The sequence below is a fragment of the Eleutherodactylus coqui genome, chromosome 2, assembly GCF_035609145.1.
Source record: "Eleutherodactylus coqui strain aEleCoq1 chromosome 2, aEleCoq1.hap1, whole genome shotgun sequence".
Taxonomy (NCBI): domain Eukaryota; kingdom Metazoa; phylum Chordata; class Amphibia; order Anura; family Eleutherodactylidae; genus Eleutherodactylus; species Eleutherodactylus coqui.
The window spans coordinates 114148953-114169905 of record NC_089838.1 but is presented as its reverse complement, the minus strand read 5'-3'; the positions used below and the strand labels follow the sequence as shown (position 1 = coordinate 114169905).

General features: G+C 43.6%; 1 protein-coding gene across 1 annotated transcript in view; it reads right to left on the bottom strand.

The window, feature by feature from the left end:
* Positions 1–288: 288 nt before the first annotated feature.
* Positions 289–20953, bottom strand: part of LOC136611630 (oocyte-specific histone RNA stem-loop-binding protein 2-like) — a 34698-nt gene continuing 14033 nt past the window's right edge. Inside the window, 6 exon segments of the mRNA XM_066591379.1 lie at positions 289–979; positions 8615–8714; positions 9324–9461; positions 10991–11116; positions 11509–11619; positions 15080–15169. Coding sequence (XP_066447476.1) covers positions 863–979; positions 8615–8714; positions 9324–9461; positions 10991–11116; positions 11509–11619; positions 15080–15169 — 682 coding nt within the window. The 3' untranslated portion in view covers positions 289–862.

The window sequence follows — 20953 nt, the reverse complement described above, 5'->3', positions numbered from 1 at the left end:
ATATATTGAGGATCGAAAGTGCATATTTATGATACAATTGCTCTCAGGCCTGAAGAAGAACCCCAAGTAGATTTGAAAGCTAGCTATACCATCATGTTTTTGTTAGCCATTAAAAAGGTATCATATCTACAAGATTACTTGGTTTCTCTTATTGAGAACAATCACATTTCGCTCTACTGACTAACATTGTACCAAACGTTTTTGCATATTTATGGTGATCCTATACAACGACCCCATGTCACTGACGTGAGAGCACCGCTATACAAAACTGTGGCTTTTATTCTCAGCAGTACAGTATACAGTCAAATGGCAATATCCTTCATAAAGCTTTACAGTCCCACAATATACAGATTCCCCACTCCTTAAGCTTACTGTATGTACAGATACACATGGTAAGTAGTAGTGCACACAACTAACGAAAAAAAGAATGCTATACAACATTGCTTCTTGTAAATAATCCAGTGATTTTTAGAGAGGCAGAAACTATAAACAGTTTCTCCAATGATTTCACCAATTTAGTGCATACAACTATAAGACAGCACAGTTGTAGAGTGATATACAAAGTTACTTACAGGTCCAAGAAGATATTTACATAAGTGATTTACAAAGACAGATTGATGGAACAGTGATATAACGTACAAACATTCCATGTGTAAATCCGATTATAAATTAGGATGAAAAGTGCACCAAGAGTATCGAGTGTATTTGTATTAAACTCATATTTCGATACTTATGACAAGTATGAAGGATGTGGTAAAAGCAAAGGATATTGTCCACTATTCTATATACACAAGCCATCCAAGCTGTGCTTAAAGCAGTGCCAAGATCAACAGTGCAATTGTGTTTCCTTCTTCAGCAATAACTATTGCTCTAGCCAATATGGATAACCATAGGGCACTGAATGGCCACAGTACTGTAACCAGTTGTAGCAAGTCTGAGGTGGGTCTTCAGAACAGCCCATAGTATGCACATCGGAGATCTGGAGGAAATAAATCAAAAAAGTCTTATTATAGCAAAGTGTCAAACTGTGCACAAAGAAAGAATTTAGAAACTCTAATATTAGCATTTGTATACAGTCATAGAAAATTAAAGTAAGGACACACCATATTGAGTTGACAACATGTGACACCAGTATTTGGACAACATTAAAACCGTATGTAAATACAGATTATGTAATTGGGAGTTAAAGACAGATCAAACACACACTAAGGCTTTTTTCACATGACTGTATGAAAATATCGCATGAATCAAGAATAGCCATGATCAAGTCCCGATATTAGAGTTTTCTCATCCATTCACACGGGCAGCTGCATTATATCAGCGAAAAAAAATACGCTGCAGCGTTGAAAGCCCTCGATCAGCAGAAATCCTCAGAATGACTACTAATGGTTAAATAGCGGCAGCTGTCTTTTCCCAGGGTTGGACAACTCCCTCCCCCTCTTTTTTTCTGCTCCCATAGAAGCCTGTGGGAGCTTCCAACGTAGCTCGGCAAAAGATAGGGCAAGACCTATCTTTTCACGTGCCACATAAAAATCAGTCGCCAATGTCCATTTTTCCCTGTGCGATTTTTTTCTACATGCAAAAAACACTCATCTGAATGAATACATTCGAATCCAATGTTTAAGATGGTTGCTTTTTTTTTGACGCAGCTAATTTAGCTGCGCATATATGGTTTTGTGAATAAGGTCTAAGGCTCATACACATGGAAGCATCACAGCGCTATACATCCCTCAAGTTGAGCAAATTGGGTATCCTAATAGATTCCTATTACATACAAGAGCATACCATGATTATAAAATTAAGTTAAAAGTCACTAAATATGGCAATTAAATATGAGCAAAAAGTAGTAAAAACAAGATAAATTTAGTATTAGGCCGAGTTCACATCAACATTTCAGTTTCATCCCAAGAGCAGAACAAGAAAAAAAAAAAAGATTAAGTAAAACCAACATTGATTTCAGTCGAACTTATTTTGCTTACATTCTGGTTTTTTTTTTTCTTTTCTTTTTTTTGATAGAAAGACTGATCTGCGGAACTTTTTTCCCCCCATCCAAAAAATAGAAACTGGACTGAATGTTTTTTTTATGTTCAAAAGGATTTTATTGAACCTTCGTTTGTAAATTACTTTCAACATTTGAAAATAGTACATTAACTTAAACAGTTTGCAAGTACAGAGACATATTAGACATTCCTAAATTTGATGTCTTCTATACGAGGGGGTGCTGATAAGAAAGAAACGAGATAGGAAGATGAAACTTTACATTTATTCTATATACTCTCCACTGATGTCAACACACTTCGCACATCGACATTCCAAGTTCTGTAAGCCTTGCAAAAAGAAGGATTTCCGTTGTGCCCCCAACCAGTCGTCCGTAGCAGCCATGGCATCAGAAATGGTGTGAAATTTGCTACCCTTGAGGTGTTTCTTCAGGTTTGGAAACAGATGATAGTCAGAGGGAGCTAGATCTGGTTCATAAGGTGGGTGGTCAACCAGCTGGAAGCCTAGCTCCACCAGTTTTGCCGTGGTCGCTTGTGCAGTGTGAGCGGAGGAGTCTTGCAGAAACAAGATTCCTTGGACAGCATGCCGCACCTTTTGGCCTTCAGGGCTGCCTTCAATTGGTCCAAAAGTTCAATATAATACCTTGCATTGATGGTGGAACCATTTTGAAGGTAGTCCACTAGCAGCATAACCTTATCTCAGAACAGACGCCATCACCTTAGTGGCTGATTTTTGCACCCTGAACTTCTTTGGGCGAGGAGAACCACTGTGCCTCCACTCTTGACTGCTCCTTGGTTTCAGGGTCATACAAATAAATCCAGGTCTCATCCATTGTGACCAGTTGATCCAGGAAGTTCTTATCAGTCCGGAAACACTGACTAATGGACCGGGAAGTTTTCGCTCTCATGCTTTTCTGATCTGTTGTCAAACATTTGGAGACCCACTTTGCAGATAGCTTCTTCATGTTCAAATGTTCATGGATAATGACACAAACACGTTCACGAGAAATCCCCATGATGTCTGCTATTCCTGCAGCTGAAAATCGACAATTCTCCTGTATGAGGTTGTGCACAGCATCGACGATTTCCGGAGCAACCACCTCTCTCGGTCGTCCAGGACGTTCCTCATCATTGGTGCTGAAGTTGCCGTCTTAAATTTGGCAACCCAGTTCTTAACTGTAGAGTATGAAGGGCATTGATCCCCCAATGTCTGCGACATATCACCATGAATATCCTTCACTGACTTTCCTTGCAGAAACAAGAATTTTATCACTCCTCTGCTCTCATTTGCTGTGAATATCGCCTTAGACTCTGCCATTTTGTTTTCCCACATGCGTAGATCACTGTTGCCATAAGCTACAAACACAAAATTTTGCAAACATATATTAGACACATAAGGCTTTCATGTGATGCAACATTTGTTACCATAGAAACAAAAAAAAGAACACAAAGCCAAAGACTTATCAGCACCCCCTCGTCCAAGCAGAAGGGATGATCGAAAAGAAAATTGACATTTCCTGTGTCTCGCCCAATGATTCCTCGTCTATTGGGTCTTCCCTGGTCATCTTGCTGTAGGAGCCCCTAAGAAAGAGCCCATTAAGCGCCACCCCTCTCTTGTCCAATTTAATCCAGTTCTAATTATCAATATATGTATAAAGGTTTAGGAAGGAACGCCAAGGAAAGTAGGAAAAGAGAAAGAATGAAGAGGGGATAGTTGGAGGGATTAGGGATGGAAGGTGCCCTGGGTCCATGAACCAAATTCATTCTTGGGATTTCTCCTAATTTCTATATCCAATTACCTGAGGTCTCTTATGGTATCGATCCACTTCTCAACCAAGAAGCGAGAGAGGAAGACTCTGTGAACTCTAGCCAAAGGGCCCAGGTGGGATAGAATTTTGAGTATTCTGTTTCCATGTCGTTACATCTAAGCTCCTCCATGTATTTCAAGGAGTCCATGGCCTCCAGCCACACCACTCTCAGTATTACAACACAGTCTCCAGTACCTGGGAATAATCTGTTACATACCCATAATAAAGTGCCTGAGCAGACCCTTTTTGAGCTGAGAGATTGGACCCAGGCGAATAGACAAGAGCCCCAACTCCAATGAGGGAAATGGTTTGATATAAATCTGGAAACATCCTGCCACAAGGGAGGCAATAAGGGGGCACTCCCACCATATGTGCAGCAAGGAGCCCCAGTCCAACATACACCTCCAACACTGTTCAGAGACTGAGGGGTATATTTTATGCAATTTGACCTGGGTTCTATACCACAGAAATTTTGAAGTTAAGCTCCTGTAGTCTAAGGGATATATTCATTTTGTGTGTCAATGCATAAGATTTAGACCAGATCTCTATGTGAAAAGGTCTCCCCAGGGCCTCCTCCCACTTCCCGGTTCAGCTGGGGTTGAAGTTCCTCGTCCACTCATCCAGAAAAAGCGCATACACCAGTGATATCACATGCATAAGTGCATCTTTTGCCGTGCATAGTTCAAATAGTGTGAGATAATAAACTTTATTTGTATAGCGCCAACATATTCCGCAGCGCTTACATAGACGGGGGGATACAGAAAGACAATACAAAAATTACAGAACCACGGTTACATAGTAATCAGCTGATGGAAACAATAGGGGTGAGGGTCCTGCTCCAACGAGCTTACATACTACAAATAATGGGGTGATACAGAAGGTAAAGGGGCTGGAGATGTGCACGGTATGGCGAGGTGGAGAGTGAGGGATGCTATACACAAACAATGGTCAGACATTTAGCCATGTAACGGCAGAAACAGTATGACTGCAGGAGCGGTTTATCATGGCTAGCAGGGATTGCAGTCAATAGGTCAGGGAGCATGTTATCAGGGGGGTACAGAGGGGTTTGTTTAGGGAATGCAGTATGCCTCCCTGAAGAGGTGCGTTTTTAGAGCACGCCTGAAGTTCTGCGAGTCCTGGATGGATTGCTCGGGTAGCCTTTGGTAGTGCGTTCCAGAGGACCAGTGCTGCTCTGGAGAAGTCTTGGAGGCGGGAATGAGAAGTTCGAATTAAAAGGGGCGCTCAGTCTGGTTTCGTTAGCAGAGCGGAGAGCCCGGGCTGGTAGATGGATTGAGATGAGGGAGGCGATATAGGGGGGGGGGGGGGGGGGAGGGGGCGCTGCGCTATGTAGGGCTTTGTGGATGAAGGTAGCGAGTTTAAATTGAATTCTGTATTTAACGGGCAGCCAGTGCAGTGACTGGCACGGGGCAGAGGCGTCCGAGTAGCGGCTGGACAGGAAGATGAGCCTGGCTGCCGCATTCAGGATGGATTAGAGAGGGTAGAGTCTGGTGCAGGGGAGGCCGATCAGCAACGAGTTGCAATAATCGAGCCGGGAGTGGATGAGGGCAACAGTAAGCGTTTTTAACGTGTCCACAGTGAGAAAAGAGTGGATTCTTGCGATGTTCTTGAGGTGCAGCTGACATGTTCGGGCCAGAGATTGGATGTAGGGGGTAAAAGATCAGAATCGAATATGACCCCAAGGCAGTGGTAAGTTCAGAGTATGGGGTGAGCATAAATATATAGTTGTGTAATTGAAAATACAATAGCCAGGATCCTCTTGGCAAACAGTTCTCCATTTAAATCTATGAGGGTTCTCAAGGGTTCTCAACCCCCCACACCCCCCCACCCCTTGATCCTGTGACATATCACTCAGGGAAACCCCTTCTCTGGCATAAATGAGATGAAGGTGTGTGACTGTCGGTGAAAGTTCGGGGTTCACCACCTATGGGGTAAGTGGCCCCGGTCTTTAGATTATTGAGGTTCCTTTAGTCTGTCTATGCCAAGCATGTAGCAATCCCTATATAAGAGCTGAGGCTTGAATCTTCTTCCAGTCCGGACCCTGTGGGATCCAGGATGATCCCTTCATCTGAAAAGGCTTTTTAGCCTACTCCACCTCCACCCACAGCTTAGACCCAGAGTGCTGACACAAGTCTATGATACAATTACTGGATTGTGGCCTTGTGATAGTTCTAGATGGGGCAATCCTGCTTCTCCCTTGGATTTATGTCTTGTTAGTGTTTTATAGCTGATACACCGTGGGGAACTACACAAGACAAGTCTAGACATTAATTTCCTGAGCTTTGTAAAATGGTGTCTAGGTAAGTTCCAGGGGATTGTTTGGTAAGCTCAATGTGCTGAAAATGGATACTTTACCAAAAATTTTATATATTTTTCAAACAAAAGTGGTATGTCCTGTCATTTCTTTAATTCTGTCTCTAGTAGCGAGATGAAGGGCGTATAGTTTAATTCAAAGGTTTGTCTTGAATCGTCTGGAAGTTGGATTCCTAGATATTTTATAGAAGAATTCCTCCACTTAAAAGGGGAAGAGTTCCCAGAGGTGTTCTACTTTCCCTGTCGGAATGGATATATTCAATATTTCGGATTTTTGAAATTACTGATCCTACTATATCTAGAGAATTCTTGTAGGAGCACAGGGATATCTACTCTGGGGGGGATGTGATATAAAGCAGCATATCATCTGCTAGTAGGGCCAATTTGTGGATCTGGTTGTTAGCATGGATCCTTAAATGGAGGGGTTGTGCCTGATGGCATTTGCCAGAGACTCAATCACCAAAAGGTACAGGTAGGGGGAACGGAGACAGCCCTGTTGTGTCCCATTTTTAGTTTGAAAGGGGCGAGACAGTCACCTGTTTATCTGCACTGATGGGCCATAACCCAAGCAATCAATCTGAGTCCCAGGCCTATTTTCCCCAATGTCACCTATATGAATTCTCACCTGATCCTATCAAATGGCTTTTCTACATCAATTAAGATTAGGCATAGCAGGTCTCTTAGCTTATAGGACCTTGTAGCCAATGAGATCATCCCGATGGTGGTGTCCCTGGCCTCTCTTCCAAGGACAAAGCCAACCTGTTCCTTGTTAATAAGCTGGGGCATATGTGGATTGAGTCTAACTGCTATCATTTTAGAAAACAAATTTAAATATTATTAATGAGATAGGGCAATAACTACCACATGATAGGCCATTATCCGGCTTGGGGAATCACAAATATGTGTGCCTGTAATGCCTGCCGCATTAAATGTGTTTAATAGCATAGCCAATAGACTTTCTCCAAATGTTTTGTATAATGTTTTCTAGTGGTCAATCTGGCCCCGGGCTCTTTCCCCATTTTTAGTGTCCATAGGACTTATTTTAATTCCTCCTCTGAGAAGTCCACATCGAGGGCCTCTGCTTCTTCTGGTGGAATTGGGTTAGGGGAGTTGGTTTTGAAATGGTCAGTAGTGTCTTCTCACGGGTTACCCTTTGTTTGTGTGGATTGGGTCTGTACATTATAAAGTTTGCGATAAAAGGAGCGAAACTCCTCCCAGATTAACCTGGGGGAAGGGAGGTTTTTTTTGGTTGTTTTTTTTACTTTGAAAAACACTTTACAATTTGCAACTCAATTTTTCTTGAGTACGCAAGTGTCCCATATGTGGGTATAAACTACTGTATGACATATGGCAGGGCTCAGAAGAGAAATTGTACAGATTTTGCTGGAATAGTTTTTAGATGCCATGCCACATTTGCAGACCCCCCCCTGAGATACCCAAGTACAGCGGGAAGGGCAATGGGAGAAAAAGCACCCCACAATTTGCTACCCATTGTTTTTCATGGAAATTAAAGATTTGGGGCTCAATGTAAAAATTTGGCAAATTTGAGATTAACTCGTATGTCAATGTTTGCATCTTGACTTGCATTTGTTACATTTTTTTTCCACAATTGCAATAAAAATATTGTTAAAAAAAATATATATTCTCATTTTTATGGCCCAATGTTAACCACCATAGTGGTTTCTATAGTAGAAAACCAAAGTAGGGTGCCAGCAATGCATTAGACACTCCCATGAGCAACTCCACACAAAATCAGTATGAGATATGTAATATTAAATTTAAACAGCATCAGTTACACCACCTCCCATGAAGGAAGGGAGGGAATGGGAGGACTGGAATATCCAGAGAGGCTATCAAAATTGGGATTATTTACCCTGGAAAAAAAAGACGGCTAAGGGGCGACCAAAAAATATGTATAAATACATTAGAGGACAATACAAGGATCTCTCATGATTTCTTATACCCAGGACTGCGACGGTAACAAAAGGGCATCCTCTGCGTCTAGAAGAAAACAGGTTTCATCACCACAGAAGGGGGTTCTTTACTGTAAGAGCAGTGAGACTGTGGAATTATCTGCCTAAGGATTTGGTGATGGCAAAATCCAAAGAGAAGTTTAAGAGGGGACTAGATGCTTTCCTAGAGCGCAATGATATTACAGGATATAGACATTAGGTGGCCAACGGGGTTGATGATCTTGAATGTTGATCCTTGGACTACTCTGGCTGCCATTATGGAGTCAGGAAAGAATTTTTTTCCTCCATATAAGCCAAATTGTCGTTTTTTTGCCTTCCTCTGGCCTACCGGGGGGGTTGAAACAGGCTGAACTAGTTGGACATAGTATGTTAAGCTGCACGAAGACAATGTGACTGTTACATCAGCTGATCTGCCAAATTTTTTGTAACTGGAACATAACACGTGGGTCAAAGTAAATTTCAATTTCTTTCAATATTCACAAAGATGGAATATGATCAAACCTACCTGTATGTCAAATAGATCAGAATTTAAACCTTGAAAGGATTCCGTACTATGTAACCAAGGGTTAAACAAACTATGTGTTGGACCATAATTCTTTTCTTTCCTGCAAGACAGGTATGCCATTAACTTTTTTAATAACCATTAAAGAGTAACTGCACTTTTGAGAAATTGAGATGTTAGAGTGCCATATCAAATTTTGATCAGTAGGGATCCAGATACAGAGATCCCCATTAAATTGCTGAAACAATGGGGTTGAAGCGCTTGCCCATATGATTCTTTGAATGCCATAGTTTGTCCGCTCCTCTTAGCAGCTGAAGACAGGCACACACTTCTATACACATCTATGCGCCAGTCTTCAGCTGCCAAGGAACAATGACAGCCGAGGTGCACAGCATTTGGGTCAGCACTTCTACCCCTTTCAGCAATCAGTGGTGTTCTTGGCACGCAGACTCCCAGTGATCAAAACTTTTAATATGTCAATTTTTTTGTCCCAAGTGCAGTTACTCTAAAAGAAAATAAGCTGTATACCTAGTAACTATCAATACTTATTAGTAAATTGCTTTGAAAGTTAAAATTTACATTTCTTTTTAATAGACATTACAATGAGATGTACTGCAGGGGTGCACCCACGTGCCCTTCGCAAGATGTCCATGTGTTTTACCAGCAAGGATCAATATTCATACAGGAAGAATTCACAACACTTCATACTTACTTAAATGAGACCTCAACAGGAGGATCCCATGCATGAAGTGAACGTCTCCAGAGTTTAATCTGCATATCCCAAGACCGCCGACTATACTTCTTATATTTATTGGGGCTGCGGGGGTGAATTCCTGGTATCCTTGCAGATCTGAAATTATTGAACGCTTTCTGTAAGTGTTTATAGATATTGTAATATTTTTTAGAATATGCTGAAATATATTACGTGTTTATTACATTACCTGCTATGGGTATTTGAAACTAGAGTAGAAAAACACTTAGTGATAATACAGGGCAAGATTAGTGGGGGTAAGGTAACTTAGGGTACTTTGACATGGGCCGAAAGTCGCCCAAATAGTTGCTTACAAGCAACAGTTGGCCAGTGTAAACATGGGACCAAACAGGGCAAGCGAAGGAGAATCCCTCAGCGTTGCTTGGGTTTTAGCTCACCTGAAAAAAAAACAAACCCAACTGTTGGCTTGTGTAAACAGGCAGTCATTCATAGATGAAAGACTGCCCGTTTACTCGGAATAGAGACGGGTGGCCAAAAGATCTCTGGCGCACTACGCCTTCATTCAGTGACCAAATATCCTGTGTGATGGCACAGGAACGACTGTCATCCCATTTACAAAGTATCCTCAGGTCATAATCATACATTGCAAGAGGTACAGATTTTCTGGAATCCAGTGTTTAAAGTACAAACCATGTGGATGAGATTTTATCACATCTCATCCTCATGGTGTAGGAAAGAAGTCCATGCTGAATTAAAATGCAGTGTGGATTTTAAATCCCCAGCATGTCAACTGTTTGCTGCAGATTTTCCCTGCAGGATTCACCCCTCTCAATGAGTGGGGAGAGTTCTGCAGCAAATCCACAAATACATACAGATTTTGCAATACTGTGTATAAAACATCAAGTGTGGATGTACCATTAAACACCTTTACACAGCTTTCTGTTGTAAAATGTGCTGCATGGCCCGTTGGTATGTCCTATTAGGACCTGCTTTCACATATGGGGTCCATATATTAGCCACAGCAGTAAGCCACTAAAAGTAACAAACCCAAAACTACACATATTAAAAGGAAGATGCATCTATAACGGCCAACTGCCTTGGATTTAACCATTATCCCCAGCCATCAGCAGGCAATTGTGGTGACTACATGCTGGAGTGATTGTCCAAATGGAGTTACCCATAGTTTTGTAATATATCTTTCTAACGGTTTGAGCTAAATTTTACTGGCATATATCACCGTTAGAGCTATAAAGTGCAAACTTTGACTGCCTGGCACCACCAGGAGGGGTGGCTCACTGTATACAGATTTAAACAGCTCCCATTAAATTGATTCTTCTGTAGTAACCTTCCCGATTATGCCTACAGCCACTATTTACAGTCTAGCAGACCAGAGTTCCGCTTGTAGTTTTAGGCTGTGTGAAGAGAAACTATCCCCACTAAACCTTGAAGAATCAGGCTGGACACAGCTTTGTGTGAGGTGGTTTTCCAGTGATCTACTTATTTGAGGCAAGACAGACTTTTGCCACTGTTGACTCACTGAAATAGTGTAGCTAGTTGACATTAATAGCGCAAATATAAAAAGTACTCAAATGAGAAATTCTGCCACAAGCACTTGAAGCTTGGAAACCTCTTAATATGCTCTTTGCTAAAGTTCTGGAGAGGCTTACTTGGGCACTTCTTGTCGATAACAACGATAACCAATGGTGTTTTTGCCATAATCTATTTGCTTCTGCCGTCTTTGAAGAACAGCTTCATCAGTCTCGAACTTACTGGATTGTGGTGCTATGCGGGAACTGTTGCACAGAATGTTCATAGAAAAAAAAAAATCCATGTTATTGTAAAATACCCATCTACAATATCTGCTACTTTCCCAGCTTAAAGGGGTTTTCCGTAAAATACTTTTATTGATGACCTATTCTCTTGATTGGCCGGGGTCCACCGCTTGAGACCCCAACTGCTCAACTGTGACAGTGCATCCTGACAGTGCCTGTTATTGCGGCACTGACAGCATGCACTCGCACAGCTGATCGGTCAGGTCCCGAGTGGCAGACCCCGGCCGATCAACTACTGATGACCTATTCTGATGATATCAGTAGTATTTCCACAGAAAACCCCTTTAATATTAGATCACAAAGACTAGTTTTTGAACCTTAAGCAAATGTTAATGGATCACAGTAATACACACCTTAATCTATGCTTTTTCAAATCCAGCAAATCCAGTTCTGTATCAACACCAACACTGACCCTCGTTTGGTCACAGTCTTCAGGAGAAAGTGTGCAATCTGGAAAACTCAACCTGCAAAGTGCATTTATACTTTCCTAAGTTTTTTTTATCCTACTTCTAGCAAGTATTGTTCAGAGCAAAAACAGTAGTCTGACAAAAAATAAAATAAAATAAAAACTATGCTGCAAATACCAGAAACCTGGTTGAGATCATCATTAACTATAATGGGTGGAAAGGATGCAGTTGCACCCAGGCCCTGGGACCTTAAGAGACTCAAAAAGCCTTTCTTCCCCATATGAGATGAGTTCTATTTAAGGGGTTCCTTAGATCAAGACGATGATCCATCCTCAGAAGAGGTGATCAATATCAGGTCAGTGGAAGTCTAAGGCTCAGAACCCCCCACCAATTAGTTGTCTGAAGTGGCCACTAGGCACAGCACAGTACATTGTATGGTGGCAGAGTGTGGTATAGCAGCTCAGTCTCATTTATTTGAAAGGGACTGAACTGCTCTCAGGCCAAATGACTGATGAACGTGACATCTTATGTGTAATAAGAAGCTGCAGCCTCTTCAATGAGTGGATTACCGAAATCTTGAGCAGTAGACCCTTACGATTCCAATATTGATGGCCTATCCTGAGGATAGGTCATCAATATCTTAGTTTTAGAAGACCCCTTTAACCCCTTGAGTGGCAGGTTTCCTATCACCCTGTCGTGCCCACCAGGGCAGGTTTTTTAAAATGGTCTAATCATTGAATTTCAACTAGTTTTGCAGTTGCGTCTCAAGAGCCATAACTTTTTCATTTTTCCATTGACATGGCCATATAAGGGCTTGTTTTTTGCGGGACAAGTTGTGATTTTTTAAACAGGGGGGAGGAAAAAAAGAAATGGGGAAAAAAGAAAAAAAGGGGCCATGTCATTAAGGGGTTAAATAATGTATTAACTTCCTTCTCTGGGTCATTACGACGCATGGATACCACATGTGTGATTGTATTTTTGATTTTTTACAAAGTAAAGGGAGACAAGTGTTTTTTTTATTTTTTTAATAATTTTTTTACTTTTTTTTTTAATTTATTTATTTTTATTTTTTATTTTTTTGTCCCTATAGGGGACTTCCACAGGGACCCATCAGGACCCCTGATCACATTCCGGGGGTCCGATGGTGACAGCCCTTTACATGCTGCAGTGACAACCCTTTACATGCTGCAGTCACATAGACTGCAGCATGTAAAGGGTTAACACAGCAGAGATCGGAGGTTTTCTCTGATCTCTGCTGTAAGAGCTGGTGCCTAGCTGTCCTCTGACAGCTAACAACCAGCTCTCCCTGCCACAGAGACCATCGGCTTGCTTCTGACAAGCCGATGGTCTCTATGGCAACCTGTAAACAAAGCAGGACATTGCCGACATGTCGGCAATATCTTCTGCTGGTTTTTCAAAGCCCTTGCACTGCTCTGTGTGGGTCTGTGCAGGCAGAGCACACTGTCACAGCTTGTGGCATTGTGCTCTGCAGCTCCCATAGTGATACATAGCCCGGAAATCTTCCGGGCAGTATCGCTATGAGCAGTGGAGCTCGGCCCCGGAAATTTTCCGGGCGTGCCACTCAAGGGGTTAAAAGAAGAATTGTAATTGAGGGTCCCATTACAGATTTCTCATTTGGACTCAGCAGCTTCAAGTTAAAGGGGTTGTCCCGCGCCGAAACGGGTTTTTTTTTTTTCAACCCCCCCCCCTTCCCGTTCGGCGCGAGACAACCCCGATGCAGGGACGTACAGAAAGCTTACCGGAGCGCTTACCTTAATCCCCGCGCTCCGGTGACTTCTATACTTACCTGTGAAGATGGCCGCCGGATTCCTCTTCCTCCGTGGACCGCAGCTCTTCTGTGCGGTCCATTGCCGATTCCAGCCTCCTGATTGGCTGGAATCGGCACGTGACGGGGCGGAGCTACACGGAGCCTGCATTCTGCACGAGCGGCTCCATTGAAGAGAGCAGAAGACCAGGACTGCGCAAGCGCGGCTAATTTGGCCATCGGAGGGCGAAAATTAGTCGGCACCATGGAGACGAGGACGCCAGCAACGGAGCAGGTAAGTAAAAAACTTTTTATAACTTCTGTATGGCTCATAATTAATGCACAATGTATATTACAAAGTGCATTAATATGGCCATACAGAAGTGTATAGACCCACTTGCTGCCGCGGGACAACCCCTTTAAGGCTCATTTAGACACAACAATTATCCCTCACAATTCGCTTAAAAGCACTCTTTTGAGCAATAATAGTGTCTAAATGTGCCCATCTCATTGTTTGGCCGAAAGACTTTTCAGTTCTGCTTGAAAACTGTTTAGCAGAACAGCTGATAAGCAGGACTGCATGCAGTGTTCTGCCCAGGAGAGCCGATTACAGCTGTTCTCAGCCCAGTAGAACAGCTGATAAGCAGGACCCCACACTGTCTGCTGTCCATGGGGCTGAATTCTCCATGGGGAGCCTGTGGCTGAACAATGGAGCTAATTACAGAGCTCAAACCTCTTGCTGAGTTCTGTAACAACTCCTAGAAGCTCATTTGCATGCAAATTAAGCTATCAAGTACTAACAACAATTAGTGCCCAGTAGTACTTTATGCAAAACGTTCGCTGATCATTCAATCTTTTGAAAGATATCCGGTGTGTAAATTGGCCTTTACACTTCTGCTCATATCAGAGGAATCACTGACAACCAAAGGGAATTTTCACACTGGTTTACAGTGTGTGCCATATCCACTGCAATATGGCAAAATAGCTTCCAGCTAATATGTCAGTCATCTCTATAGTTCGCATTTTAACCAATGGAGGCCAAAAGTATTTTTCTCCATCTGAAGTGTATGCATCGCTATACCTTTTAGGGCTTATTCAGACGACCGTATATCGGCCGGGTATTCACGCCGGACAATATACGGCATCTCTCTCTGCAGGGGGAGGAGGCTGGAAGAGTCGGGAGCAGGAACTAAGCTCCCACCACCTCTCTGCCTCCTCTCCACACCTCTGCACTATTTGCAATGAGAGGGGGTGGGGCTAAGGTCTGGGAATTCACTCCACCCCCATCCCACCTCCCTTCATTGCAAATAGTGCAGAGGGGCGGAGAGGGGGTGGAGAGTTGGTGGAGAGGGGGTGGGAGCTCAGAGCACTGCTCCCGACTCTTCCAGCCACCTCCCCATGCAGAGAGGGACGCCATAGATCGGCCGGCGTGAATACGCGGCTGATATACGGTCGTCTGAATAAGCCCTTATGCTGTATTAAGTAGCAGACTACTATGCCATACAGAGGCATTCAGTTGAAACAAAATGCAGTAGAGGGATCTTTTCTTTTTAACATAACCTTTGGCCAACAGATGCATATGCCAGTATATGCCTTCTACAGGGGCGTCTGTCAGACGTATAACCTGATGGACACTGCAAAAAGCAGCAAGTAGCCTTAAAAGCAAGTGCCATGACTACATAGTGTTTAACCAAGTCCAAGCTACAGAAGTCCAAGTTACAGAAGCACATGCTACAGGAACAGAAAATCTACCTTGTGGCATCAGATATATCAGAATGTTGATAGCCTTCTTCTTTTGACAGCAACCCTGGAGCACTGGGGAATCGGGATCTTGATGGCACCCTTGAGAGGATTTATAAAAGTATTGAACAGTAATTAATACAGCATTAAAACTCAGTTGTGCCTTCAAAATTTCAGATTTAAGACTAAACAAAAAGTTAACTTTGCAATTAAATTTACTTCACGCTTCTCACCAATTTTTTACATTTATTCTGGTTGTCCTTGGAAACAGACAACTGTTTAGCTCCATTCTGCTGGGAGATAAGTATCCCATCAGTTTAATTATAATCTGTGCTGTAATACCTTGGTTTGTGCTGTAAGGCGACCATGAGTTTGTATACATACTTTTTAGTTCAGACTTGTTCGCCTCACCATGCAAAATGTTCAATCCGTTTCCACTGCTCGTGCCTTTTCTAAATTTCTTTGTTCCATTACCCAAAAGTGCCCCAGAAAATGCGTACCATCAAGGGGGTAGTCACTGTGCAAGTTCCCAAGGGGGAGTAAACCTTTCACCAAGATTTCCCCTCTTTACAGTATGTGGCCTTATTTAGATATAAGGTGTCAAAACAGCCAGCACCAATTGCTCGTGAAAAACATCAAGTCCACTCTAACATGTGCGCTTTTTATGCAATCAGGATAAAAAGGAAAAAACACACTTTTGCGCTCCGTCAAACTATGTCAATACATGTGGGGGTCTTACTTGTGAGGGGTGCCAGGAGTCCAGGCACCCCCTAACATCCAAAGAAGCAGAAAATCCAGTAGAGAAAGGCGTATTCCTTATCTTCACGTCACTCCCATGTGCGCTTTTTACCACAATTACAGTGAAGTTTTGAGCATCGCAGTAATTGTGGTAAAAAGCTCATATTGATTTCAATGGAGCCTCGCAGACCTGTGCTGGAACACCGTGTTTTCTAACACTGCGATTTTTGGGGTGCGCTAAAAAAAACAGTCGGACGCAGGTTACTGCGTCTGAAAACTAATATCGTGGCAAAAAGCAGCAATCAAAATCATTGTGTTTTGCTAACGCTATGTGCGAGAGTGGCCCCAAGAAAGAAAAAAAAAACAAAAACCAATTAGTAGAGAAGTGGCCATGTATGAATCGAGAGCTGCAATTGTTAGAGAATGTGGTAGGTCCTCCAAGTAGCCATCTGTAGCTGTATTATGCCTTGACTGGCCACTGTATAGTCTTTTGCTATGAATCGCATAGTATTATCTAGACCCCGTATAGCAGGATTGTTTTCATCCTATTTTTGTGGGAGCACCAGAATCATCAGCCAAAATAGCTTCATGTTGTGATGGTTTATTAAAGATGACCTGTCCCCACTCCTGACAGATCTGTTACAGTAAATACTTGTACTCTTCATAGTTTTGGGTCATTTTTTTTAGAACTCTGTATTGTGACGTTCCTGTTCTTCCTTGAAACACATGAATAAATTGACAACTGGGTGTTACCAGCTGAGGGTGTGACAGTCTAGCTCTGTCTAATCAGTGCTGTCAGTGTCACCCCTTTCATAAAGGGAATGATAACATGCAGTTGTCATTTTATTCACGTTTCTATGAGAAATAACAGAGGTATGGCCCAATGCAGAGTTCTGCGAAAAGATTATCCAGAATTATTTTACATGGAATAAGTAATTTACTAAAGAGATGTCAGGGGAGGTAACATGTCCTCTAAGCCATGTCATACTAATGTTCACGTGATAAATCCAATGTAGATTTTTCGACCTCACAAAAAAAAAAAAATCATGGTCAAAACCCGTGGCTAAGCTGCATATTTCAGTATGCGAATTAAGCCCTGTAAATTGCCAAAATCCGTGCATGGCATTTCTAATAGGATTCTGTACAGATTTGCGTTAAGTAGTGACATGCAACTTAACACGGATCCATGCCAGAAATTCCACATGCAAATTTTGCTCATTCACAGAGTTAAAGGGGTTGTCCCGCGAAACAAAGTTGGGGTATACACATCGCCCGATTAGACGCGCTTGCGCAGTCCGGTCTTCTCCGTGTTGAATGGGGCTGCTCATGCTGGAGAGCTGCTCCTCGTAGCTCCGCCCCGTCACGTGTGCCGATTCCAGCCAATCAGGAGGCTGGAATCGGCAATGGACCGCACAGAAGACCTGCGGTCCACCGAGGGTGAAGATCCCGGCGGCCATCTTCGCAAGGTAGGTAAGAAGTCACCGGAGCGCGGGGATTCGGGTAAGTACTATCCGTTTTTTTTTTTTCAACACATGCATCGGGTTGGTCTCGCGCCGAACGGGGGGGGGGCTATTAAAAAAAAAACCCGTTTCGGCGCGGGACAACCCCTTTAAATTCATGGCTTGGCAGTGGATTTCTGCCACAGTTTTTACAGGCAGAATCTGCGCTGAAAAGACACGGATTACTTACTGGTAGTCCCTTTTCCAGGAGTCATCACGACGGCCCCATTACATATGGAGGTTGCCCTCTGACCCAGGTAGGGACAGGAAGAGTTTAAAAGCACCTCCCTTTCCACCCGTGCTTCAGTGACATAAATTATTACGGTGGACAGTGTTTACTAAACCAAATTTTACCTTTATTCGGTCATATTTACATTTGAAGAACATAAATTATTCTAAAAGGGAGGGAACTATGGGCCGTCGTGATGACTCCTGGAAATGGGACTACCGGTAAGTAATCCGTGTCTTTCCAGAGCGTCATCCCGACGGCCCCATTACATATGGAGTATACCAGATTATACGTGGCTCTAGGGTGGGACCACTGCCTGAAGGACTTTCCATCCGTAACTCAGGTCTTTGTCCGACTGGACGTTAACCCTGTAATGTCGGGTAAATGTATGTATACTAGACCAGGTCGCCGCTTTGCAAATCTGCTCGGCAGACGCCTGGCCTTTTTCTGCCCAAGAGGAGGAGAGAGAGCAAGTGGAGGGGGCTCTAATTTTCCTCGGAGGATCGAGACCCCTGGCTTTATATGCCTCTTGGATGGCGGTCTTGATCCACCTCGCGATGGTGCTCTTAGATGCTGTCTTTCCTTTTGCCGGCCCCTGAAATTAGATAAAGAGGTGGTTATTTTTACGGAAAGAACGAGTGGCCTCTAGGTACGCTAGAACAGCTCTCCTAACGTCTAGGTTATGAAATTCTCTTTCTCGTTACGGGGATTTTGACAGAAGGAGGGCAGAGTGATCGTCTGCTCCCTATGAAATTTTGACACTACCTTCGGAAGGAAGGCTGGGTCTAGTTTGAAGGTAATTCTGTCTTGTATTACCATGTATGGTTCAATACAATGTAATGCTTGCAATTCCCCTATTCTCCGAGCCGAAGTTATGGCAACTAAAAGGGTAACTTTTAGCGTGAGTAGCCTCAGGGAGAGTTGTGAGAGGGGTTCGAAGGGGGGTTGGCAAAAGCTAGTTAAGACTATATTTAGGTCCCAGGTAGGAAAAGTTTCTCTAACAAAGGGTCGAAGCCGTTCTGCCCCTTTGAGAAACCTACGCACCCAGCGGTGTTCTGCCAAGGGAAAATCTAGGTAGGACCCTAGTGCTGCTGTATGAACTTTAAGGGTTCTAGGACTAAGGCCTTTTTCTAGGCCTGCCTGCAAAAATTCCAGGATTACGGGAATGTCAATCCCTGGGATTTTCCCTGGCTCTATTTTACAGAACTCTGAATTTCTTCCATATCCTATCGTAGATAGCTGTCGTGATAGGTTTACGGCTTTTTGTCAGGGTAGTAATTACATTATGGGAGAGTCCCTTCCCACGCAGTATCATGCTTTCAGCATCCATGCTGCTAGCTTCAATTTCTCGACCCCTGGGTATGTTAGTGGGCCCTGGAGGAGAAGATCTTCCACGGCTGGTAGTAGGAATGGACCCCGGATCGCCAAGGCTTTTAGCAGGGGATACCAGGGCCTTTTGTCCCACATAGGGGCAACTAGTATAACTGACGCCCGGCTGGTTTGGATTTTCCTGAGGGTGCGGGGGATCAGTGGGAAGGGAGGAAAGGTGTAGGCTAGGTCCATTTCCCAGCTTTGGGACAGGGCATCTACCCCGCATGGATTGTCTCTGGGGTTCAGCGAGTAAAAGTCCTGGCACTTTGAATTTTTCTTCGTGGCGAACAGGTCTATCTGCGGTTGTCGCCACTGGCAGATTAGTTGGTTGAAGACTCGCTGGTTCAGTCCTCATTCTCCTGGATGAATGCTCTGTCTGCTCAGGAAGTCAGCAGCAACGTTTGTGGACCCTTTTAAGTGGATCGCTGAGAGGGACAGCACGTTGGATTCCGCCCAGCGGAGTATCTTTGTTGCCAGTTGTTGCAGGCGTGGGTGTCGCGTTCCCCCCTGGTGACGAACAGATGACAGAGCTGTCATTATCGGTTAGAATTTTGACATGCCTTCCTTTTATAAGGGGTTCTGCTGCCTGAAGGGCCTCCCAGATTGCCCTTAGTTCTCTGAAATTGGATGAGCGTTTAGCTACTTGGGGGTCCCAGATTCCCTGTAGATTTAGGTCGGCTACTTGAGCTCCCCATCCCGTTTTGCTGGCATCTGTTGTGATGGGTACAGTAGATTCTTGTGACCAAGAGGTACCTTTGCTTAGGTTCCTCTGTGAGGTCCACCAGCGTAGGGACTCTGACTCAGACGGACAGGCTCACCTTCTTATCCAGGGATGTCTGCCGTTTGTCCCAGTTGGCAAGGATAAATCCTTGTAGTTGCCGGGTATGGGCTTGTGCCCATGGGACTATCTGAATGCAAGCTGTCAGAATGCCCAGCACCTTCATTGTTTCTCTAATGGAAACCGTCGTAGCCTGACAGAGGGAGTTTACTCTTTGGGTGAGGTCTTCCTTCCTAGATGATGGAAGCTGGGATTCCTGGATGTGGGAGTCTAGTAATACTCCCAGGTACACCTTTTGTGTACCAGGGTTCAAGTCGGACTTCTATTTGTTAACTATCCACCCTAAACTGTTTAGGGTGGACAAGACCATGGATAGGTCTATACGCATGGTCTTCTCCGTCCTTGACACCAACAAAAAGTCATCCAGATACGGAAATATGCGGATCTGGTTCCGCCTGAAGTAGGCTACCATCTCTATTACGATTTTCGTGAACACCCGAGGGGCGGTGGAGATTCCGAATGGAAGGGCCGTGAATTGGTAATGTTGGATTTTGTCTCCCTCCTGCAGAGCAAATCTCAGGTACTTGTGATGGGCTGCCATTATTGGGACATGGTAATATGCATCTTTAAGATCTATGGTGCACATTACGCTATCTCGATCTATTAGTGAGACGATGGATCTTACTGTTTCCATCTTGAATTTTTTGTACGAGATAAATTTATTTAGGGCTTTAAGATTAAATATAGTCCTAATGGAACCGTTTGGTTTCTTTATTAGGCCTTATGTCCACGGGGAAAATCAGATCCGCTGCGGATTTGTAACGCGGATTTGGGCTGCGGATTCAGTGCGGATGCACTGTAATTGTCTTTTATTTTTCATGCGGGAGAACAATTGAGCTATGTGCTCTATGAGCTCCCGCACGCGTGATCCGCACTAAAATGGAGCATGCCTATTTTTTTTTCATGCTCCAGAAATTTTTTAATTCACTTTTATTGACCATCCGCGGGTATTTATCTTGCCGCGGGTGGTCAATGCATTCCTATGGAGCGCGGATCCGCGTGCGGGAAAAACGCTCCGGATTTTAATTCTTAATTTGCCCGTGGACATGAGGCCTTAGAAATAGGGGGGAATAGAATCCCTCACCCCTTTCGTAATCAGGGACTTGTGTAATGACCCCTAGGTCCTTGAGTTCCTGAACACCTTTTATGAGGTTCCCTTGTTCCTGTAGGGACCCAGGGGAGGTTATGAGGAATCTCCTCGGGGGTAGCGA